Genomic DNA, 25771 nt, shown 5'->3' with positions numbered 1-25771 from the left:
ACAACTGCATGGCATGATTTGGGACGACAGCTGATGGCATGATTTGGGATGCCATCTGGATACAGTCCCAAACTACAGCTTGAACCCACTGTGTAGCCTTAACTGCTGTCATTACAAAAGATGTATCCTCAGCCAAGAATAGAGTTGGATCTGGGCACTGAACCAAATTGGAGGTTTCCAGAACTTAACCCAAGGCCACAGTTCTAAACATGCATACTGGGTCATGATCCCTATTGAATTCTGTAGAGCTTTACTTTCAAATGCACATATTTGAAACAGGCTGTAAATGTGCAGCCCTCACTACTGAAAGTGGCCTAGATTTTCAAAATACAGATAAGAAATGGATGTATGGGTTTAAAGACAATATATTCTGTATTGCAGCATTGAAAAATACAGAATCGTTTATGTGACGTAATTATTCAACAACAGAAAAGATGCATTTAACATCTCTAAAAGCACATGTGCTGAGCTCCTGACACCTCACACCCCTCCTTCTTAGGAAGTGGCAACAGTGCTTGCTTTTGGGAAGGCAACTGAGCAACCCTAATGGCTTTGCACGCATAAAGTTCCAGGTTCTGATCCTGGCATCTCAACTGACCAGAATCTCAGTTTATAGGGCTGGGAAAGACCTCTGCCTAAATAGACCAAGGGGGAAACTTTATTTATTTTTCAAAATATAGCACAAATTAACACTTCAGGTTAGATCATATAATATTGACAAGAACTGCCTTCATTGTTTCCTTTTGAAAATAATGGAGTGGTGGGAGTTTTTAAATTATTGTAAGCTGACCTAAGCACTGTAATCGCAATCAAATGATGTTTTCTAAATAACAGTAATAAAGCACACACAGTGGTGTAGCGTGGGTTGTCAGCACCTGGGGCAAGGCAAGTAATTTGCGACCCCTAACCCGTGGATCTAGGTAGGGGCAGAGAGCTGCGAGTGCGAGCGCCCCCCCAGATGTTGCGCCCGGTGCGGCCGGCCCCCCTGCACCCCCACGCTACGCCACTGAGCACACAAAAAGATTTTGCAGAACTGAAGTCAGAAAAATCTATAGGCATAGCTAGGGTTTATTTTAGGGAGGGCAGGCTTTATGTTGGGGTGAACAGAACCAAGTTATCTGTGATATAATTGGTTAGTTAGTTAATTACTTTTATTTATTTATTTGACTTGGGAGGGGGCAGCTGCCACACCCTGCCTATGCCCATGTTTCCTGGATCAATGATCCAAATTTCTTGAGGTAATCCCCATTAAATATGATTTTATTCAACACTCCTTTATCAGGTCATTCTGTTTCTCTCTCTCGGTTATACAAACCTTACAACATAATATTAAATACTATTCACAAGACCCACTGAACCTACGAACATGTATACAAGATTCCAGATTAGCAAATTTAATACTGTGTAGAATATGAACTGTAGCTGCTCACTATAGTTCTCACAATGGAAATTCATTGATCCCCTTTAGGCGTTTACATCATATTTTTGCTCTGCTAATTAGTTGGAAGTGAGTCATTTCTACTGTAGATATAGTAAGGTATTCATTTGTTCTTGTCATAGAAATGGGGCACATTTCTGGCCTCATTATATACCTCTTTTTTTTTACTTTGTACGTATTTATATATCCAACTTTTGTGACTCATTTCATTCACATGGCAAAGTGGCTGTAGCACACAAAAGCTCATTTCACATTGTTGGCATTTTCTTTTTTTCTTTTTATTATTATTATTATTTTCAATGCAAAATTACAACAAAAATTTCAAACATTGAATCCAAAATAAAACAGTACAAACAAGCAAAAACAAAAAAAAAACAAAGACAAAACACAAGAGAAAAAGAACACAAAAAACCACGCATCTACAAATAAAACGATATCATCATTCTAATCTAGTCATTACATACATATACACATATTGACTTCCTTCCTTTGTTCTAAGACCTCAAAATTTTTACTCTTTCTAAGTTGTTGTGTCTAATGTAGATTACCTCTATCTTTATACATTTTACACCATTTTTCTCTTTCTTTAACCGTGCAAAGCATCATTCATTACATACCGATATGCTTACTCCAGAACAATGTTTTTTCATATACTCTTTAGCACATCCCCATTCTTTTAATAATTTTTGGTCCGCTTGTCCCCTTAACAATAAGGGGACAATTGTTGGCATTTTCAATGCCACAGCACACTTCCTTGGTTTTGGTACAACCTATGAGGATGGCTAAACTTTCAGAAAGCATTCCAGTGAGCTGCATATCAGAACAGTTTAGACATGCATGACCTCTTTGGGGATAGATCTTATCCTTTAAAATGAAGATCAGCACAAAATTCCGTATCAATGCAAAGCACAGGGATGGTATGTATTTGCAAGCTGTTCTCTTGCCCTCCATCCTGTCCTGGGATTGTTTTCCAGATCTTGCCTGAAGCATAAAACCAAAATAGATTGTTGCAAGATGCAGACCTCTACAATTTCTTCCTGGAAGCAGCATGCATCATCTTAATGATTTATTTGAGTGCCTACTTTCTGTGCCTAGCTTTTTAAATATATCCAAGCTTGTTGGCTACATCAGGAGAACCATAGTGTCAGAGAACTTTATACCGCTAAATTTAATAGCTCTATGCTATTCATTAAAAATTAGGCAGAATGGAAGAAGAGGCATGCTTAGCTGCTAGCAGTATCTCCTATCCTCAAGGGATAATGTAAACATAACAAGTTGTTCTATTCAACAAATAAAAATGTTACAGTCATATTATCTTTGAAATTTATACTGACAAGTTGTATATTATGTTTCCATCTTACAAATAATATTTATGGTGTCATTAACCCACAGCACTACACAAAACACATTATTTTTCTCTCTGATCATCTTACAGTACATAATGTACACCACTTATGTACAGCAGCCATAAAATACTTGCAGTACAAAGATGAAATAGTTTTAATGAGCAAGTTCCTATATTAGAAATAGACATCATTGAATGCTCTTGCAAAAATGATATACGGTAAAGCTAGGGTTGCCATATTTCAGAAACTGAAGATCCGGACAAAATAGTTTAGCACATCACAATAGACCACTTACCTGTGGGGCAGACCCGTTTCCCCTGTATAAGCAATACCTCTGAAAAGTTTCATGCACAACATGAGTTTGAGATTTTCCATCAAAAATAAGGAGCTAAGATCGCTTAACAGTAGAAGGGTGGTAAAGGTGAACTCTGGGACTCAAGGTGGCTTCGCATGCAGTTATTTCTACCTAGGTACACAGGTACACAAATTGCATGCATGTTATGGCAACTGCATGCACCATGCCAGCACATGCATGCACTTTTACTCCTTGTTCCTTTAAAACTCGTATAAGGGAGGATCCCATCCTTTCCCATTTGCCACTTCTAGATACAGTGGTGCCTCGGGTTAAGAACTTAATTTGTTCCAGGCACCCGCAGGAACACCAGGTCCTCAGAATGCTCAATCTGAGGTTTATTTCGGGGTACCGCAGCGCTCTAGCTCCCGTCCGCCATAATGGGCAACCAACCAGAAGTCAACCAACCTGAAACTGTTCTTAACCTGAGGTACCACTTTAGCTAATGGGGCTTCCCGCTGCCGCCGTGCGATTTCTGTCCTCATCCTGAAGCAAAGTTCTTAACCCGAGGTACTATTTCTGGGTTAGTGGAGTCTGTAACATGAAGCGTCTGTAACCTGAAGCGTCTGTAACCTGAGGTACCACTGTATTTGAAGAGAAACAAGGGGCCTGTGACAAAACAAAACAACTTAAATAGCCCTTTCACAATCGACACCGCATGCATCTGATTTGTATTCATGTACTGAGTCCCCATTTGGCCAGAGAAGCAGCCCTGATATACTAATGAGTATAAGGGATACAGGCACAAACATTCAAGCTTCGGGAGCAATTATATTATTAACGCTGAATTTGCTAAGAAGGACATGAATTTAATTGTGAATAATGAATGGTAAAAATGGTTCAAAGAGGAATGGCTGAGGGATAAGGCTCTTGGAAGGTTGCCTTGAGAACTACAGTTCTTGCCACACCCATCTTTGCATCTCAGTCATGCCCATTTGGATATATGGGCCCTGGAGGGTTTAGCATGGGTACATGCGGCTCTCAAGCATTGCTAGACCTCTCCCGACATCCAAATTCTGTACAGGTTGACAGTCTGGAAGCAAACCTGGATTGCGCCTACAAATTCTGTCTCTAATGCCCATGTGCTAATTAGCTCTGTATATCCAGAGCCTCCATGTGCACATATATAGATAGATAGATAGATATAAGCAGTTTCTAAAAGATCGAAAACACTGTATTTTCAGAATTCCCGATTCTAGGAAATTCCTGATTCTAGGGAAGGAGTGTGTTTGTGTGCAACTTGTACATGGGTATGTTCAGTACACACAAAGCTGATCCACATGTGGAGACCTTGAAGAGCTGGGTTTAGGGAATGGACATGATCCCATCCCCATGCAATTCAATCTACGTGGAATGTGAAGGTCTGTAAAGGACAACCCTTTCACCTTCCACATAGACCAGGGGTGGTGGACATTTGACCCACAGACCAATCTCAGCGCATCAGGGGTTCCAATTTGGTCCATGAGGTCATTTCCAACAAACCATGCCCACCCATCAGCTGACACCTTCAAACCTTCCTCTCTGCTAGCTAGCAGGAAAAGCAGCACTTTTGAGAAGCACTTTTAGGCAGTCCCCAGTCCTGTTTCAGGTTAAACAGAACCACAGGGGCTGTCTTAAAGCACTTCTCAAAAGCACTGTTTGAAGATCTGCTTCTCCATCATTTAAACAGCACTTTTGAGAAGCGCTACCAGTCAGTGTAGAGTAGACAATACTGAACTAGATGGACCAATGGTCTGACTCTGACTCTATATAAGGCAGCTTCCTAAGGTCCTATAAGCTGCCTATGTGATATATTCAGTATCTGTCTTGATACTACCAATTGATCTGATGGGATATTCATATGAAAAGATTCCTGGAGAAGCAAATGCTCACATCTTAATTTCACTCTCTGCTTGAACCCTTACAACTCAATTGACTTGGCAGGCACCCTTGTTCTACACCCAGGGAGTGAGAAATAACTAGATCCCAGAAGGTATTATGGTAAACTGAGTTTCACCCAGTATCTAAACAAACCTGCGTTACTTTTCCTTGAATAGCTTTAAACACAGATTGGAGATGGTGTCACCTGCCTTTGAAAAGGAAGTCTACATGAGCTGCCATCCTTGAGCTAATCACAGTTGAAAGTTACAATGTACTTCCCTTGAACTTGCCTGAGGGTTCGCCTCTCTAGCAACTCTTTCTAGCACATCTCAATTTCCCTTTGCTCTGCAGCTTCTCCCTGTTTCTGAAAGTACAGTGTCTTAATTATTTATAGATGGCTAACAGACATAAAGCTAGAAGTCGAAAAAGAACAACAATGTGATACCAATATCCCTAACGGATTGATCATTTTTCATATATATCAAAAAGTGAAGGCCATTCCATCTCAGGATATATTCCCAGGTCTTAATTTTGTATTTTGATTTTAAAGAAGAGGGGTGATCAAATTCTTCACCTATGTGAAGTATGATAAATGATAAACACAAGCCACACATTAAAGTATTGGACAGAATATGAGTTTGATTTATTGAACAAAGAGGAAACTCTCGTGTGCAGCTGGCTTGAAAATGGCTGAACCAATCTCACTGCCTTTTTGCCAATACCTCTTGTGATGATGTCACTTCCACAGCCAGACTGACATCAAGCAGGCAACCAAGCATCCACTCTCTTCATTTTAACCATTGATTGATGCTGTTTCCCCAACTAAAGGTCTATTAGCTATTTATAAGATACGGTAATTGGCCTTGTATCTGGAATTCTTATGCAACCTCATCAATCAACACAAATATAAAGAAAGCTCGTACAAAGTAAAAAGGTAAAGGGACCCCTGACCATTAGGTCCAGTCGTGACCGACTCTGGGGTTGCAGCGCTCATCTCGCTTTATTGGCCGAGGGAGCCGGCGTACAGCTGCAGGGTCATGTGGCCAGCATGACTAAGCCACTTCTGGCGAACCAGAGCAGCGCACAGAAACGCTGTTTACCTTCCCGGTGGAGCAGTACCTATTTATCTACTTGCACTTTGATGTGCTTTTGAACTGCTAGGTTGGCAGGAGCTGGGACCAAGCAACGGGAGCTCACCCTGTCGTAGGGATTCGAACCGCCGACCTTCTGATCGGCAAGTCCTAGGCTCTGTGGTTTAACCCACAGCGCCACCTGCGTCCCAAAGTAGATGTACATTATTCCCAACAAACTTCAACAAACACATTCATACTACTATTGGAAGGGGTATGGGGGCAGATTGCTTCATAATTTCCTCCTTGGGTGGAATTATCAAAAAATGCAAGCATTCCAGTACATGGTTGCCTATTACTGACAGAAATTTCTTCACATTATATTTATTTTTGACATTTATATCCCACCCTTCACCCCAAGGTTGCAGAGTGGGTCACAACATCATACAATATATGATAAATGATCCCATGTATGTAAATTATGAATAGCTTGTAAAACAGTACTTCATGCAATACAAAATGACCCCCTTGCATCTGAAGATAAAACAGAAATAGTACCTGAAGAAGCCTGATGGAACAATTAAAAACAAAACAAACCTGCTGCTAAATATCAATGAGAATGGAAGCTTGACTTATCTGTCTCTGCTTTGACCAACTTTTAATATAAAAAATGGAATAATCGGCAACAGTTTATTTTTTTCCAGTTATTGGGTTTTTATTGCAAAGAATAAATCCAGATTAAATGGTGAAAATTTAATCCTAGAAAGCAGTTGCATGGTTATGGAAACCTGGGCTATACAAGGCTGTTTGCAGTCATTTACAAAGAAGATGGGGGGGGGGAATGCAAAAAGGCTTGGGCCATGCTAAGGTATTGTGGGGTGCCACTTCTTTAAAAACCAGTTAACTTCCCAAGGCCACGAAGCACCCTGATTATGTCGCATTTCAAATTTCGGCAAAACTTTTACCTATCTTACCAGCCTGTACTGTAGCTCTGGAGATGGCAGTAAGCATTATTCTTTCATAAGAGCTGAACTGAAGTGTACAGTATAGTGAAAATTGTTTACTTGAATGGCAACTTAAAAACCAGTAATCTGTAATCATTGATGTTTATTCTGTTCTCAGATTTTGGGAACATTAAAAGTAGGTGAATCACGTATAGGAGATGCAGCCATACAGTATATATCTGACTGCTCATTTACCATATAAACACAGTCTACTGCTGTATTACTCTGCAGATAAACCCAGAAGAACATGATGTATGGTCTTCTTATAAACTGAACCATGCAATGAATCTAAGCAAAACAGAAGCGGGGCTGTGTGAAAGGTATACTTTTCCAATGAACTTTTTTTTTCCTTTCAAGATTAAAGAGTTTTTAAAAAAAGGAATCTTGACTGGTTAATTGTAAACCTCGGTGCCCAGGAGCACTGATTTGGAATCTCAGTTGCATATCTTCCGTGCTGGAAGGGTACGTAAGTGCCAAGACTCAGTACAACATGTCAAAAGTTTCTTGTATAAAAAGGGTAATCCAAACTCTTAACCATTGTGCTCACTGGAGCCATAACAACATGCAGGCTTTGTGGCTCTGTCAGACTGACTTCTGTATCTAGCCTGCATCTCAACTCTCCTTTGATTCAGTGTAAATGTGTGTTTGCAAATAACAAAAAAGATCATGGCCCTGAAAGCAAAATTCTGCCAAAACCAAGTTAAAGGGCTGCAATCCATACTAAAGTAAAGACAAAGCAGGTACAGTGGTACCTCAGGTTAAGAACTTCATTTGTTCTGGAGGTCCGTTCTTAACCTGAAAATGTTCTTAACCTGAAGCACCACTTTAGCTAATGGGGCCTCCTGCTGCCGTTGCGCCGTCGCTGCATGATTTATGTTCTCATCATGAAGCAAAGTTCTTAACCAGAGGTACTATTCCTAGGTTAGCGGAGTCTGTAACCTAAAGCGTATGTAACCTGAAGTGTATGTAACCCAAGGTACCACTGTACTGATACCAGGGAGAACAAATATAACTGCTGGCAATCACTGAGCCTCATTGGGATCTTCCTTGGCAACAATAAAAAGGCAGTTGTTTTTTTTTTTAATCACAATATTAAATGAGAATTCAGTTGTATAGATTCACCTTAATTAGTATGTGACTCTGGGAGGAACAGAGCAATAATATTAAACATTCAGGCTTTCTGTCTTCCGCCAGCAAGCAAAATTGATTACACCAGATAAATATACTTGGAGGAGATCAGATATTTTAAAGTTCTTGTTAAAAGTATTATATTGTTTTTAGATTGTTATACTATTAAACGAGTTAAGTATTCACCACCAACATCTTAATCAATTAGCTCTGTTTCGCTTCCCAGCAATCAGGGATGAACACATTAGCAACCCCCCCCCCAAAAAAAGAACACTAAGGTTGAGAAGAAAATCTAATACTTTTCCTTAATATGGAAATGTATTATGATTAAATATGTTCAAAATGAGTAATGGTGCACCCCCAGACAAATTTACAGTGGTACCTCGCAAGACAGAATTAATTCGTTCTGCGAGTTTTTTCGTCTTGCGAATTTTTCGTCTTGTGAAGCACGGATTCCCTGGGTATTAACGGTTTTAAGAAAAAGGAAACAAACTCGCAAGACGTTTTCGTCTTGCGAAGCAAGCCCATAGGGAAATTTGTCTTGCGAAGCAACTCAAAAAATGAAAAACTCTTTCGTCTTGCGAGTTTTTCGTCTTACGAGGCATTCGTCTTGCGAGGTACCACTGTACTTGGTAGTAAGTCCCAGTGAACTCAATGAGGCTTATCTGAATAAACAGACTTGAATCAGACCAGGCATGGGCAACCTCAGCCCTCCAGATGTTTTGGGACTACAACTCCCATGATCCCTAGTTAACAGGACCAGTGGTCAGGGATGATGGGAATTGTAGTCCCAAAACACCAGGAGGGCTAAGGTTGCCTATGCCTGAATCAGACCATACTGTAAATTTATAAATCATTGCTGGAGAACCTGGTGATGGTATTATGGGAGGGGCAGGACAAGTCCCAGCATCTCTGACTGTTGGCTATGCTGGCAGAGGCTGATGGGAGTTGAACTTCAATAGCATTTGGAGGCCCACTTCTATTCATATATTTTATGTACGTAAAAGATTCATAGGCTGCCTTTAAGCACAAACTCTTTCAAAGTGGCTTCCATCTTCATGGGCTGAATTAATGGCAAATTAAACTTTCCTCTTGATGAGGCGTGGGCGCCTGCACAGAGCAGTAACTATTTTCTCTGGTCATCTTTGAGTCAGCATTGTAGGAGCTTGCCTCCTGTGCCACTTGCCAGGTTTTTAATAGATGGGGCATGCATTACATGTAACGTGCAACCCTCCAATTTGCTATGGAAATTCCAAAGCCGATCTGAGGAGCTTGCAGGGCAGCTGCATGGAGAAGTCAACCCCCCCCCAATGGTTTCCATTCTGCTGGCGGATGGCCCCACTGCGAAACCAGTGCCTAAGACCATGGAAGAAAATTAAACCTTTAAAGCCCTATACGGCCTAGGACCCTCATACCTACGGGACCGCCTCTCCTGGTATGCCCCACAGAGGAACTTACGGTCTTCAAACAAAAACATCTTGGCAGTCCCAGGCCACAGAGAGGTTAGGCTGGCCTCAACCAGAGCCAGGGCTTTTTCGGCCGTGGCCCTGATCTGGTGGAACGCTCTGTCACAAGAGACTAGGGCCCTGCAGGACTTGACATCTTTCCGCAGGGCAAGACAGAGCTGTTCCACCAGGCCTTTGGCCAGGGCACAGCCTGACTCCCTCCTTTGGAAATCTTTACAGAACTTAAGCTTAATGGTTGCCATCAATTTGACTTTAATTAATTTTTATAATGAAATGTTTTTAGAATGTTGCACTATTTTATTGTTGTTAGCCGCCCTGAGCCCGGCTTCGGCTGGGGAGGGCGGGATATAAATAAATGATGATGATGATGATGATGATGATGATGATGATGATGATTACTACAAGAATACTATCAGGATTTCCCCTCCTCAGTCCTGTGTTTAGTTTGAAGGCCAATTTTTCTTGCGGGCGAAATGGGTAAAATAACTGCTGCATGTTATCAGCTTAAACTGGAACAATGTGCAGGAACAAACTTTTCCTTGCTGTTTCCTGCCCACCCCCCATTCCTGGACAACTTTATCTCCTTTGAGTCAAAAATTCTTCACTCCATCACTACATGGAGAAAGCTGGGAGTACATTGCCTTTAAGGCAGAACTGCGCCTTTAGGCAAAATTCTCACTTTGGGAGTGGCGGTGGGATACATTGTTCTGCAGTAGTTATGCGAGGAATCTTGCTTTAGGGATGAAGAGCTTCCCTTCAGGACTATTCATTACGCTGAAGGAGACAGTTTGGGTACTGAAGTCGACATCTCTGTTATTGACCACCTAAAACATTTACCTGGCATGGTACACAGGAAATACTCAGGTTCGTTTTAAAAACAAAACAAAAATGAAACCTAATTTGAATGCTGCTGCTCCATTTTCTTTCACATTCTCAGTCACTTATTTCAGAATAGATTTCTTTTTATCCAGGCTTTCAGACCTTAATCTGGAAGGTTTTAGATATTTGTGGCCTCTTTGAGTGGGATGGGATGTGTCAGACCTATACACACAAATACACAAACACACACACACATCTTAAGTTCTAATTCTATTGTGGATTTCAGTTTTGGTACTATTTTTGTAAGTCCTCTTGGGTCTGCTTGTTTTGTACGCACTTCAGTGTATTTGTCATTTCGGTGTTTCCTGCTTGGCAGGGGGTTGGACTCGATGGCCCTTGTGGTCTCTTCCAACTCTATGATTCTATGATTCTATGCTGTTTCTTCCTGGATCCAAAAACTTTGTCAGTTCATCTGTTTGTCTCCAAGAAGGGGTACTTTGGGGTTATTGTCATTTCCCTGCAATAATGTGGCTACCACTGTTTGGAACAATAGCTTATGGACTATGTGAAACTGCTACTGCCGTTGGTTAATTTAGCATTTTTAAAGTTTTTCCACAATAATTTTTAAAAGGCAAAAATCTTCTTCTTCACACAACACATGAATCATTTTATAGAATCCATTGCTAGAAGATGAAGAAGGTGGTGCCCATTAGATCAGATGGCTTCAAAAAGGCTTAGACAGATTCAGAGGACACAGGGCCATTGACAGCTACTAGCTATGTAGTTCTGTTACAAATCCCTGTATTTTGATGCAGATCAACAGTGACACCTAGAGAATTTGGGCCTAACCTAGACTAGGTAGGTTCCACTGAGAATCCACTGTATTCTTTCTGAATAAGCATCTCCTAGTTAAGCCATTCTATGCAATGGGTTGGCAGGTATGAACTGGCTGAGCCTTTTGCAATGTAAGTTCAAAGTTTTTAGGAAAGTGAAAAGCACTTCACAGTAATTTTAGGTTTGCTGAGGGGTGTTAAGGGATGGGTAGTTCCTCTGGTGGGGAACATGCTCCTTCTAGAGCAGTTTCTCCACCTTTGGTCCCCAGCCTGCTCTCACCTGCGGCTCCTAGAAGCTGCCAGAGAGCTTCCATTTTTATTCTATGGGCTATATTTTCTGCACCTTGGGAGCATCTGTACTGGATCACCCTGAGGCTGTGGGCAAGCCAGCTGAAGAAATGCAGCCAGCCTCTTGCCTACACACGGATCAGTTTCAGTCAACGGCCTTGTGACTGCATTGCACTAAAATGGTTCTGTTTGAACATCACAGGGCCACAGGGGAGAGACTTCCACCTGCCTTGCCCCACCCACCTTTTAGCTCAGTCAGTAGAACAGGAACTTAGTCTCACGGTCAAGGGTTCGAGCCCCATTTTGGGCAAAAGATTCCGGCATTACTAGATGGCCCTCGTGGTCCTTTCCAACTCTACAATTCTATGATTCTATGACCATTATATGGAGTGGTTGTTGTGTACTTCTGTTTCAGTGTATGTGAAGAAGTGTGCATGCACACGAAAGCTTATACCCAGAACAAACTTAGTTGGTCACTAAGGTGCTACTGGACAAATTCTTTTTTATTTATTTTTATATTTCAGTTGTGTACTACTGTTCTCTTTACCTTTTTTTCTGGGGGGGACTGCCCTTCACCTTTTCCTCCTCAAGAACATTAATGTATTTATTTTTAATATTTCTCAAGCATTACGATTTTGTTTTGAATTTTTACAATTTTCATTATATTTAAATTTGTTTGTTTATTCTGTGTGAGCTACCTTGGGGGGCTTTGGGGCCCGAAAGATGGCATACAAATAGACAAGAACATATCTGTTACTTGTGCCATTCATTATTTTAAACCGTTTCCTGCTTTACAATCCTTATTTAATACTTTGAGAGTGATAGAATGCTTACTCTAAAATACCACTGAATTTTTTTTTAAATCCCTGTTGCATCCAGTAAGAATGTTTTGTACCCACCCATGTCTTTTTAATGCATATATTCCATTTTTAATGTGTCACTTGAAATCATGTCTGCCATTTATAAGTTTTATTACAGAAATCGAAAAAAGTAATTATAGCTGGAAGTATCACTTGAAAGGGATCAAATTAATAAATTGTGGGTAATGTTATACAGCTTGCTTCACGTTTCTACAACAAGAACAACAAAAATATCATTGCATGATAAATGCCGCCACTTTATGTTAGCTATCACACTTCCCATGAGACCACACACTTTGTTTTAAGATATAACATTTGCCGCAATTCAAAGCAATTTCTACCTAGACGCAACAAAGATCAATAATACCAATTATCAAGTCAGACTAATAAAAATTTGTTATTGTGGTTATTCATCCAAAGCCTACGCAGCCAGACACCATTTCTAACAAAAAGGATGAAATAAACTAAGCGTCAGCCAACTTCAGGATGACATATTCTAAATGTCCCAGAGTCCCATAAGACTAATAAATGATAAATGAATTTGATGGCTTTAATTTGTGAGACTCTGAACATGATTTCAGCACACTCAGTGCTAGGAGCCCCCAAGCTCTGTCATGCGTTCTGCACAATCACAAGGGAACCCATGCCTTTGGCTTTGATGTTGCATGGTTCCTGTTATGTACTGAAGTTCTCACCCTGGGCCAGCAGGGGGATACTGTAGATAGTTTTCACTCAGGTCCACATATGCAAGTAAGGGATTGAAAGTGACGTTCAGTGATTGGATAGTTACAGAAAGTTGTTACAGTTGCGTTGTACTGGAGCTTTATGTAAGCAGGCTGGCTGAACCCTTCAGTTCAGTTCTGTTCTGGCCTGTGAATAAACAAGAGCTGTTGGAAGAATCGCTGTGTTGTCTGATATGTTCACCCACAACTTAACAGTTCCAGCTTCGTTTTCAAAGCATACATGGGCAGAGCTGTTTCAGTAGATAGTGAGAGTTCTTATTTAGTGAAGGAACAACATGACGAGATGGATTTGTAGTGGGGGGTTCTTTACTGCCTGGCCACTATTTTGTAGAAGAGTTCCCCAAAGAATAATTAAAACAGGCAGCCACAAGACCCTCTACCACATCCTAAGCAGTCCAGCTGCCTGGGGAGTTTCTAAGTCCCACTTCTCAGGTCCAGGTCCAGTTAAAAACAAAAACAAAAAACAGCAACCCAAGAAAGGAGCTCTGGATTTAACAAACAAATGAAAAACCTTGCAAAAGATAGGGGTAGCACTGACAACCACGCAGGCAGCACATGGGGAAGGTTTTAGTGGTCAGATTATTTCAAAGAAGACAAAGGCTGGGCAAAGACATTAATGTGGATGTCAAAAGAGCTAGCCGATTCTAGCTGGATTCAGCAATGGGGGGAAATGTACATTTGTGGATGTTTATTCAGAGATAAAGCCCCAGATAGCTATCTATTCAGGGTTCACTACAGTGATACAAAATCCTAGACCTTGTTGATCTATGTCAGAATATGATGGTTGATCACACATGCAACAGAAGAACCTATTAAGTGCTGGGGGCTGCTGTGAGATTCTAAGAGCAGTCCCAGTTCTTAATTCCAGCAAAATATTTAATTGGCCTAGAATTGTAGAAATAGGAGCCTCCCCATCCCCATTTTTTCTTTTTAGTGTAGCCCCCTCTTCACAACTAAACATACTGTCTTAAAGGTAAAGGTAAAGGGACCCCTAACTCTGGGGCTGTGGCCCTCATCTCGCTTTACTGGCCAAGGGAACCGGCGTACAGCTTCCGGGTCATGTGGCCAGCATGATTAAGCCGCTTCTGGCAAACCAGAGCTGCGCACGGAAACGTCGTTTACCTTCCTGCCGGAGCAGTACCTATTTATCTACTTGCACTTTGACGTGCTTTTGAACTGCTAGGTTGGCAGGAGCAGGGACTGAGCAATGGGAGCTCACCTTGTCGCAGGGATTCGAACCGCCGACCTTCTGATCAGCAAGTCCTAGGCTCTGTGGTTTAACCCACAGTGCCACCTGCATCCCTTACATACTGTCTTAGGCAGTATTAATAGCATTTGAGTGGGCCAGTCTGCTAAGTACCATTTCTATGCAATTTCTCATTCAATTTGGGATGGCTTGTGTGTGTGGGAACAGCATTTGGTTGGCTATACATAGTATTTTCAAAGAATATGCTTAATTCATCAATGAAATTTAAGGAAGGAAAGTTATACACAATGAAAGTTATCTAGGTATATTCCCATAAACACTAATGTATCTCTGTACATCTTTTTTTTGTCAACACAGAAGCACTGTGCATAGAGAAGCATAGTTTTTTTCTGAAGCATAAATGTTACATGCTTTTGCAAGCGTTCAGTGTATTGCAGCGTTTTGTTTTCATGCAAGCCAAATGGTTAATGATGCTTGTGAATACTCCTGTAATTTAAAAATGAAAATGAAAAAGAGAAATTAATATAATTAACAAGCCTACAGACTGAGACAAATTAGGCCAACTAAATGAAACAAACAAACAAACAAAAAATATAAAGCAAACAACAAAATTGCTACAAGGCACGGTACTTTCTGCTTAGGAGAATTAAACGAGTACAGCAAAATTAACTTGTATTTGCATGGCTGGACAATTTAATAACAGCAAGGACAACTGCAATTACTGGTAAGTCACAGACTGTGGCTGGAATATGTGTTTTCCCGGCAACAGATGTTCCTGTCATTTAATGAAAGCAGCCTGCTGTCCATCTCAAACTGGCGGGTCTTACAATTGACAGTCTTTTTTTGCAAGGATACAGACGTGAAGCACACAATGGGCTCTCCTCTCTCTTTCCCTCCTTCCTCCTCTTCATTGTCACAGCAATTTTTTGAAGGACATTTATTCATACATACAATTTTGTGCTGCCAAAATGAGGTAGGTGGCTACATATTTTTGACATTTAGCAACTCAAACAGTCTTTCCTGTCAAAAGCAATCCTGAATTCCCAAGCACACGTCAAGAAAGAATGACTCTATCTATCTATCTATCTATCTATCTATCTATCTAAGCATGCAGAATGCAAGTCTTTACATGACTGTGTGTAGCATATGTGCATGTCTCTCACAAACACACACATATGCACACACAAACTTTAACAGGATTTCTTCAAAGGCATTTCCAATTAAGTCAGGATCTGCATAGATGTTTGGTATTTGCCTCCTTGATGTCTGCACATAAATTTCACACATCTTTGCTTTGATGTTTTCTTTTTTTTGAAAAAAACCCTTGCTCTCAGCATTGCATGAGTGTTTAATACTACCTGCCAACACTTCATTTTGAGAACAGTACCTATCTTGGTATGGTTTTCCCAGTAGTGATGTATGGAAGTAAGAGCTGGACCATAAAGAAGGCTGAATTATGCTTCTGAATTATGGTGCTGGAGGAGACTCTTGAGAGTCCCATGGACTGCAAGAAGATCAAACCTATCCATGCTGAAGGAAATCAGCCCTGAGTGCTCACTGGAAGGGCAGATCCTGAACCTGGGGCTCCAATTCTTTGGCCACCTCATGAGAAGAGAAGACTCCCTGGAAAAAACCCTGATGTTGGGAAAGATTGAGGGCACAAGGAGAAGGGGACGACAGAGGACAAGATGACTGAAGCTACCAGAACAAGTTTGACCAAACTGTGGGAGGCAGTGGAAGACAGGAGTGCCTGGCGTGCTCTGGTCCATGGGGTCACTGTTAAGTTGTGGGCGAGCATAGCAGACGACACAGTGATTCTTCAAACAACTCTTCTTTATTCAGATGTCAGAACAGAACTAAACTGAGGAGCTCAGTCAGCCTGCTTATATAGAGCTCCAGAACAATGTAACTGTTGCCATTTTCTAAAACTATCTAATCACTGAACGTCACTTTTCGATCCTTCATTTGCATACAAAACTATCCAATCACTGAACGTCACTTTTCGATCCTTCATTTGCATAACTATCTACAGTATCCCCCTGTTGGCCCAGGGTGAGAACTTCAGTACATAACAGTCACGAAGTCAGACACAACTAAACAACACAGCAACAACAACACCTATCTTGGAGCTGGCATGCTCCAAGTCTTAGGTTACTCTTTGAATAACTTTGAACAAAAGTTCCAATAGCAAGGGTTCCAATAGCAAGGTTTCTTAAGAACATTTAAGAAAAAGTATTCATGCTTTTAAAACGTTCTAATTGAACGGATTATTCATAATTTTCAGATGAAACTCATAAATGTGCCTGTAGACTTTAAACTGGGTTGATGCCTGACTATAGATTGACGCCATAGTTAAATAATGTGGCAAATGTAGTGGTCACAAACGACCTGGGCCTCATTTGTACCAAAGACATGTGGATGCACCTTGGATTCAACACTGACCTGGTAGCAGCTGAATGACAAAGTCATGTGCTATCACAAGGATTTATTGTTCCCCTCCCCGTGCATACAGTTTAAAGCAGCATTAAGGGCAGCAGATATGAATAAAGATCAAATTATGAAAAATGTTACACAGGTTGCGATGAAATAGTAGGTGCTTCCTTGAAATTCTTCTGTTTGGATTAACAGATTATATCAATATGCAGAGTGTGGTGTTAATATGGCTTTTTGTTTAATTATCTTATGTGAAGTTTAAAATGAGGGTTTAGAGTAGAGAGCAGTAAGCTTTCAGACAATCAGAGAAGCTTTTCAAACTGCTACTTTGGTCCTTCAGAAGACTAGGAATAGCTCTTATTAGAAACTAGTCTTTAGTTGCCCTTTACTTCAACTGAGAACCTGAAGTAGTTTAAGCACTGCCTTTCAGAAATGGTTAGAATATATTTCTTATTGAATCCATTCAGCTGATCTCGCACATGCTGGCAACCAGTTCAAACATTTAACAGTGACAACGGTCTTCATGAGAACTTTGCAGTTTAGATGTAAAACCCTGGAAGACTGCTTGTTTAAAAACGGCTTTCATGTCAAAATCTCCATGCAGGTGAGGAAGTAGGCTTTTAAGCCCGTTGTCTTCCTGATGTGCTACTTTTGTGCATGCATAGATTCTGTGATATGGGATTGCCTTGAACTAGTGACCCCCACCTGCCTATCTGAGGTGGAATATGCTGTTTCACATGCCTTGTTCGATATTTGAACTGACTCTAAGACATCTTCTCCTGTGGGAATGCAGAAAGAGGCCATTAAAATCCTGAGGTTGCAGAGGTGGAATGACCTTTATTAATTAAAAATCTAAAAGCACTGAATTGGCGTTCCTTTCTCTTCTGGGCTCTGTTTCAAAAAAAGACTATATAAAATAAAAATTAAAGCTTTTTTATTTTATTTTCAGTGTTTACCAATAACAGTTCATTGTGTTAGATTAGGTCTTAATCAATTGGTACATCTTTTTACATTAGCCTGTTCCCCTGCTCATATGATAGTGTCTAGGGTTAGAAGACTATATACATTATTTTAAAAGTTTTAAGCAGTAGCTAGGAGGAACTGCTAGGAGGAAAGCACGTCAAAGTGCAAGTAGATAAATAGGTACCGCTCTGGCGGGAAGGTAAACGGCGTTTCCCTGCGCTGCTCTGGTTCACCAGAAGCGGTTTAGTCATGCTGGCCGCATGACCCGGAAGCTGTCTGTGGACAAACGGCAGCTCCCTCGGCTTATAGAGTGAGATGAGCGCGCAACCCCAGAGTCGTCCGCGACTGGACTTAACGGTCAGGGTTCCTTTACCTTTTAGGAGGAAATGAAAGTCAGTGACTTACTTACATTGGAGTTATGATGGAACAAACAGAAAAGAGCACATGCAACCAAGCCAGGAGAAAAAGAGAGTGAGAGGTTTGATCAGCGGTCAGCAAACTTTTCCAGCAGGGGCTGGTCCACTGTCCCTCAGACCTTGTGGGGGGCCGGACTATATACTCTTTTTGGTGGGGGGGAATGAACAAATTCCTATGCCCCACAAATAACCCAGAGATGCATGCTAAATAAAAGGACATATTCTACTCATGTAAAAACATGCTGATTCCCGGACTGTCCACAGACCGGATTTAGAAGGGGTTTGGGCCGGATCTGGCCCCCGGGCCTTAGTTTGCCTACCCATGGGTTTGAAGAAGAAGAGAAGAAAAAGAGGAAATGGAAATGCTCTTGTTGGCACCTGATATAGATATAGAGCTTGGTTTCACTATTTACTAGCATGCAGTCATGAAACAGGATAAGGGAAGGGGGACTTTGTATCTGAAGATATTGAGGTTGGCAGCAGTTGGTCAGTTCTTATGCCATTGTTATTGGACCAACACATGACTTCCTTGAGCAGAAATTCACCATCCCCCCCTTCCGCAAATTACCCATGTTTGAAGCTGGATCCAAGGAAACTGGTCTGGATAGGAACCTAGGAAGCTGCCTTATACCAAGTAAATCCACTGGTCCTGATTTGGTATCTACCACAGCATTGTCTACACCCAAGATTATCAGATGTTCTACCCTCGAGGCCCACTTGAGATGACTGAAAAATACTGAGGCCCACCAGTCACAAAATGGTGTTAGGTGCAGGCACATTTTGGCAGGACCAGCTGGCAATTACTGACACCACTTTATATTCTTATCTTATCCATCTTTGGAACTGCTAAATAATTTACCACAATGTTTTTCATGCTGCAAGGAGTTCCGTACTTCAGCTTTCCTTAAGCTAAGCATTTGCTCTGGAGGCATTGTGACTCCACCTTCTCATTTTAGGCAGAATTTGCTGATCTAGAAACTCTGATGTGGAAAAAAATATTTTCTTTTGTATTTCCCCCACATGCCTCTCAAAAGTATTTTTTTCTCCATCTCCTTTAATTTCTTCTCTCGTTCTCGTTTCACACTCAATTTATACCTTATTGGTACCACCATGGTTCAGAGCGGTAGTCTCGTAATCTGGTGAACTGGGTTCGCTTCCCCGCTCCTCCACATGCAGCTGCTGGGTGACCTTGGGCTAGTCACACTTCTCTGAAGTCTCTCAGCCTCACTCACCTCACTGAGTGTTTGTTGTGGGGGAGGAAGGGAAAGGAGATTGTTAGCCGCTTTGAGACTCCTTAGGGTAGTGATAAAGCGGGATATCAAATCCAAACTCTCTCTCTTCTCTCTTATCCCAAATCCCCTGGTCCTTTTACATTCACTTCTTCCTCCCATAACAGATTTCCTCCTTTATCATCTTTCTTTTTATTCCAATACATCATTATTTTTATTTATTCTTGTCTTATCTATTATACATTTTATCTCACTTTCTAATTGCCTTCAACACCTGCTCTGGCCCTTTGCTCTCAGTGGAGAGACACATGTCTTCCCTCCTCCCATTCCTGAACATCTCCATCTGCCAGTCTCCTTTACTAAGCCTGCAGGGAGTTGCTGGTGCTGAGAGCACAACAAAGGGCACATCTCAGGTGGCTCATTGGGTCAGTGTGTCTGGCTCTTAACCAGAAGGTTGGTGATTCAAGCCCACCCAGGGATGGGTGTGAGCAGGATTCCTGCATTGTTTTGTGCTGTGTTTCTAGATACAGGTCCACACTTTAAAGCTCCCTATCCAAGTGCTATATATTTTTTGCCCCAGTGGTTTCCCAGCTGGAGAAAACTTGCTCTTTACTGCTGAATCAGAGCAAATGACTATCTGTGGAAAACCCAAATTGCTATTTGTTCTGATTCAGCGTTAAAGAGCAGGTTTTCCTGGGGATAGCAGTGGGGTAAAATAAAATAAAATAAACCACTTGGGCACAGACCAGCAAGACAAAAGGCAAGTGTCAATGAGCCTAAAGAGGGTATGGCATGGTAGGGAGAGGTAAAGGTAGGTAAAGGACCCCTGGATGGTTAAGCCCAGTCAAAGGCGACTATGGGGTTGAGGTGCTCATCTCGCTTTCAGGCCAAGGGAGGCGGAGTTTGTCCACAGACAGCTTTCTGGGTCATGTGGCATGACTAAACCACTTCTGTTTACCTTCCCACCGCAGCAGTACCCATTTATCTGCTTGCACTGGTGTGCTTTCGAACTGCTAGGTTGGCAGGAGCTGGGACAGAGCAACAGGAGCTCACCCCGTCACAGGGATTCAAACCGCTGACCTTCCAATCGGCAAGCCCAAGAGGCTCAGTGGTTTAGACCACAGCGCCACATGTGTGGGGGGGATTAGGCAAGTGAGGAGACAGTGGGAAGGAGTGAAGAAAAGAGGCTTAAGATTAGATAATAAAAACAGTGTGTGTGTGTGTGTGTGTGTGTGCACACGCGCGCAAAAAAATCAACAAGGTTTGTGAAATCTTCCTCAGAAAGGGAAAGCCAGACAAGTCTTTGCCCAAATCGGGGGCCTGTTTAGATTGCTGAACAGGAAATTAGCAGACATCATCTTGTGCATATATTTCCATCATTTAACAAATTATGCAAAGACTGCCTGCTCCCAGTCTCCTCCTCGCCCCCACGAAAAGGCACTGTTTTGTTCCTGATTACATTTGACTTCTTGCTGAGCTGGTGACTTAAATAAATTGGCATAAACTTTGAAGAACAATTTCAGCTCATCATCAGCAAGCAAGCTCAGCTGAATGTGGCTGTTCCCTTAAAATAACCTAAATATAACTATACACACCAGTAATGAAAAACATGGGTTACATCCACCCACACAAGCATTCTAAACAGAATGCAGGGCTGAGATAGTAATCTATTCATAATATTGTTCTTGCCAAGCACCTTACACGGCTCTTATAGCTGCCATAAGCTTTAACAAAGTTGGTGGTGTCTCATAAAGTAAGAAATATAGATCTTTCCGTATTGCAGTGACACACAAATGCATTCATCAATCCTTTAGCTAAGTGGGTAGTGCAGTGTTTGTCAAATGTTCTGTAAATTTAGTCTGCCTTTCAAACCCTACTTTTTTGCTCTACAACAGACAGCAAAAGAATTTTCTATCAGTACTACAAATGTATATTTTTAAAGACACAAGCAGTATCATTGGAACAGAATCTGAGTATGATATGGATCAGGAAGAAATTCAATTTAGTTTGCATTTAAAGACAAACTTACCAAATCTGCACTTTCTGAAAAAAAATATGCAAACTGAAACAAAGCTAGCCTTTGAAATTTGCATTTATCTCACTTCTGCATGGTAGTTCTCCAGTCAAGTAATGTGTTAAAAAATGCTTATACTAGGGTAAAGTGAAGATAAAATGCATATATTGCATACAATAACATGTATAATGTACATATTACACGCAACAGCATATAAAAATGCATTATATTTTAGCAAGCTATTTTGCAAAAATGTATATCTACTAGGGAAAATTGCATACAAAAATGTGTATATTTGGATAAATGTACAGTACACTAAAATGCTGGTGAATATCCATGAGGGTTTAAAAAAAGAATCCCAAACTGGTATGGAAATGTGGAGAACTGGATATAATATTGGGAAAATGATAAATGAGAGTAACAGATTCACCCATAAGGAGGGAGGGAGCAAGGGAGCCTGTTTCTATATCCTTGCAGTCACCTAAATTTCCTGCTGTGTCTGGCCACACCCTTAAAAACAATTGTTCTATAGACAATGGCTATGCTTATGGATTTGGGGGCAGCAGGTATAGGGAACACAAGAAGCTGTCTTGTATAGAGTAAAGCCCCGTATTATAAACATCAGTATTACACAGAACATCTTGAAACTCCAGCAACCCCTGACTTCAAGATTTTGTTATTCTCATTAAGTTTAAAGCCTATTCTGCTGCTTTAGTTCTGTTGAATCCTCTTTTGTGTCTAGCATTTATCTTGTTAAATAATATAAAGTATTGGGGGAAAGGTGGGCATGATATTCCCCTGAACCTCCATCCTTTTCTGAAATTATACTGATGAGTGTTTTTTTTTAAGGACAGAGTTCATTCACCATTGTCACACAGTCAAGGACAAGAAGACTCAAGAACTTATTAAAATGTTGCAATACACATGTTCTTTATTGTTTTTCTCAAGAAGAAGTTAATTAAACAGAAGCGGTGAAGATTAATGAAAAAACCTTCAGTCTTCTTGTCATCAGTCAAGTTCAACATATGGCTCTCCATCAGCATCACACCAAAAAAAGAGCCTTGGTAAAATAGTGATTAATATAGTAGATCGTGATGAGGATGAAATTAAAAGGCTGTGTTTGTTTTGGCTTGACTGGCAAGCAGAAGGTCCAAGGTTCAATCCCAAGCATCCCCAGGTGGGGTTTAGAGTGATGCCTGCCTGAAACCCTGAAGAGCTGCTGCCAGTCAGTTTATCATCATCATCATCATCATCATCATCATCATCATCATCATCGTTACCATCATTATCATTATTGGCAAGGATGGCATGAAGAAGTCATGATCACTCTGTTGCTCAGCTCTGCAGCTGGTAGAAGCACAATATGAGCTTCCACTGGAAGTATGGGCATTGGTAGTCCCACAGGCTGCTCAGTACCACCCTATTTGTATCCTTGCTCCAACTGTGGGAGTAGACAGGAAGGCCTATTTTCTCCAACTGGTACCATACAGACATGGTCTTCAGCATCCTCCTTCCTTCAGCTCATGAGTAGCCCCTCTGTGGCTTTAGGAAGGCAGGCTCCACTCCCCACAAAACAGGGCAGGGAAGCCCTGAGGTCCACAAGCCAGAGAAGAATCAGAAGAAGAATCAGAAGAAGAAGCAGCAGCAGCAGCAGCAGCAGCAGCTTCTATGGCCAGTGCCAGCCACATGGCAGTTGCAAGAGCCACCAGCCTCATAGCAGTGGATGACAAATTGTACAGCAGATACTGCTTCCACCATAGGCCAGTGTAAGGGTCTCCTTCTCTATACTGCCCATTACTCTTCTATACAGGTTGTTTGGCCATTATCTTAGTGTATCCTTCATGCTAGCAGTGTATCTTGAGCACTGGACTGCACCCTTTATTGCTGGCTTCTATACAATGCACATATTTTTTGTAGAATATTGCTGCTCGAGGTTTCCACATGGAGATGCTGAAGACTGATGCAGAGAAAACTCCCACAAAATACTATCGACCATATGGAGAATAAGTGCATTGTACTTTTTCTCTGGGAGCACATCCTTGCTTCTGCTTCATGATCAAATGCATCAACATTTTCTGTGACAACCTTCTTATAGATTTCTCACCTAGCTTGAGAGTGAGATCAAATAGTCAAAGAGGGAGAGAAGCGTTTCTCCAAAAATGTTCAAGTGCCACATTTTCTGCACTATTTGTCAGACAGTAGGAGGCAAGAGACAATATGTTGTCCTTATGTTGTGTCTTTTCCCCTCCTGTTCACTTCAGGTAACTTACAAGCTGCCACTTTAAAATCTTGAACAACAGAATCATCTTCTGTTGTAAGCTAAAGGCATGTATCTAGCAAATGTCTTCTAATAATGAATGGTTTGGTGGAAGAAGAAACATACTAAACCAGCAACAGAAGAGAGTTTCTGATTTGCCCAATAGTGCAGTCACTGGAAATTCCCCCTTCCCTGATCACAGTTCAAATAACAGAGCATCTTATTAGATTTATAAACATCAAAAGTAATTCTTTCCTTGATGATGATGATGATAATCTTTTTGCTAATCAGTGCTTAAGAAATAAATGTGAAAAACATAATCTGGATCCTTTTGAATGAATAGCTATATAATTTTCCTTTACAAATCCTCAATAAGAGGATTTTTAAATGATAATAAAAATGTTGAGAAGAACATTATTGAATTTCTGCCTTCCATTTTCTTCATAAGTGTCTCACCTTATCCCTCAATAATCATTATTTGCAAAAGACATCTGCCAAAATTTGGTTAAAATACTTCTAAACTTAGATTTGTAGCAGTAGCTGCAAATATTTATTTGTGCTTGTAACTACAAATATCTTAGTGCTTGAATTTTGAACTGAAACTAAAGCATATGTATCCAATGTACATAAAACAAACAAACAGATATATTCAACATTTGGTTTAGAACCGGGGAAAATGTGAAGTGCAGTCGTACCTCGGAAGTCAAATGGAATCTGTTCTAGAAGTCTGTTCGACCTCTAAAGCATCTGGAAACCAAGGGATGGCTTCCGATTGGCTGCAGGAAGCTCCTGCAGCCAATCGGAAGCTGTGGAACCCATGTCAGATGTTTCGGTTCCAAAGAACGTTTGCAAACTGGAACACGCACTTCCGGGTTTGTGGCATTCAGGAGCCAAAACGTTCGACTCACAAGGTGTTTGATTTCCGAGGTACGACTGTGTATAATTTTTGCAGCCATTGTAAGGCTGAACAACACCAGGCTCCTGCATGCAGTGGAAGCATTCTGAACCGGTTCCTAAAATTGCAGAATAACTTACGCAATAAAGCGTGCATAGAGCCAGGAATCAGCAGGCTCTACTGTGAAGAGTGGAGGAGGGAGCCTGGTTCCTTCTTTGCTTCCTTCTTCCTTCCACCGTGAATGAAGCACATGCACACAAATACATGCAAATCTGTATGTGCATAGGTGGGCATTGACTTGTGTGTGTGAATGTGTTTGTACAAATTCATGTGTGTGCTTTTAGAGAGCAGATGGGACAAAAGTGCAGGGATCATCTATTCTTATCCATCACCCAGCCATCCTATAGTCCCACACCAATGGGACTTTTGGGGAGATCTGCTGTTTGAGTGAGGACCCTGCTTATGACTCTGCAAGTGCCCTAAAGCACTTAAATAATAATAATAATAATAATAATAATAATAATAATAATAATATTTTATTTATACCCCCCCCAGTCAGAGTCGGGCTCAGGGCGGCTAACACCAGTAAAATTACAATAAAAACATAATGGGGGGGGGGACCAATTTAAAATACGGGTTAAAATACAATTTAAAATGCAGCCTCATTTTAATAGAAGCCCACAGATCAAAACCATAAGGGGAAGCAATCATAAGGGTTGGACTGAGTCCAAACCAAAGACCAGGCAGAACAGCTCTGTCTTGCAGGCCCTGCAGAAAGATGTCAAGTCCCACAGGGCCCTAGTCTCTTGTGACAGAGCGTCCCACCAAGTCAGGGCCAGTACTGAAAAGGCCCTGACCCTAGTTCAGACCAATCTAACCACCTTGCGAATTGGGACCTCCAAAGTGTTGTCATTTTGTGGACCTTAAGGTCCTCCGTGGGGCATACCAGGAGAGTAGTATATGGGGAGGGAAGGGAAGAATAAATGGAAGGATGGGATCTGTCACAAAGTGAATTTTTGCATTTCACTATTCAGCTATCATTTCTTGCCAATAAGAGGAGGATTCTGTTTTCACAACAGCACCACATCGCACCACAGCAATAAAACACGCCTGCTTAAATGATATGTTTACTACAAGAATTACTGTCATA

The 25771-nt window shown here is 41.2% G+C and overlaps 2 protein-coding genes across 5 annotated transcripts in view; one reads left to right on the top strand and one right to left on the bottom strand.

Annotated features, from left to right (window-relative positions):
* The window catches only part of SNTG2 (syntrophin gamma 2), a 203763-nt gene that overhangs the window by 145954 nt on the left and 32038 nt on the right, over positions 1–25771 (bottom strand). The gene's annotated exons all lie outside the window — the stretch shown is intronic.
* Positions 2478–25771, top strand: part of SH3YL1 (SH3 and SYLF domain containing 1) — a 476641-nt gene continuing 453347 nt past the window's right edge. Inside the window, exon 1 of the mRNA XM_083607408.1 lies at positions 2478–2484. Within this exon, the coding sequence (XP_083463534.1) occupies position 2484 (1 nt within the window). The 5' untranslated portion in view covers positions 2478–2483. The remainder of the gene's footprint in view (positions 2485–25771) is intronic.

The sequence above is a fragment of the Podarcis filfolensis genome, assembly GCF_964270895.1.
Source record: "Podarcis filfolensis genome assembly, chromosome: 3".
Lineage (NCBI taxonomy): Eukaryota > Metazoa > Chordata > Lepidosauria > Squamata > Lacertidae > Podarcis > Podarcis filfolensis.
Note: the sequence above shows the minus strand (reverse complement) of the source record. Positions and strands in the feature narration are given on the sequence as shown.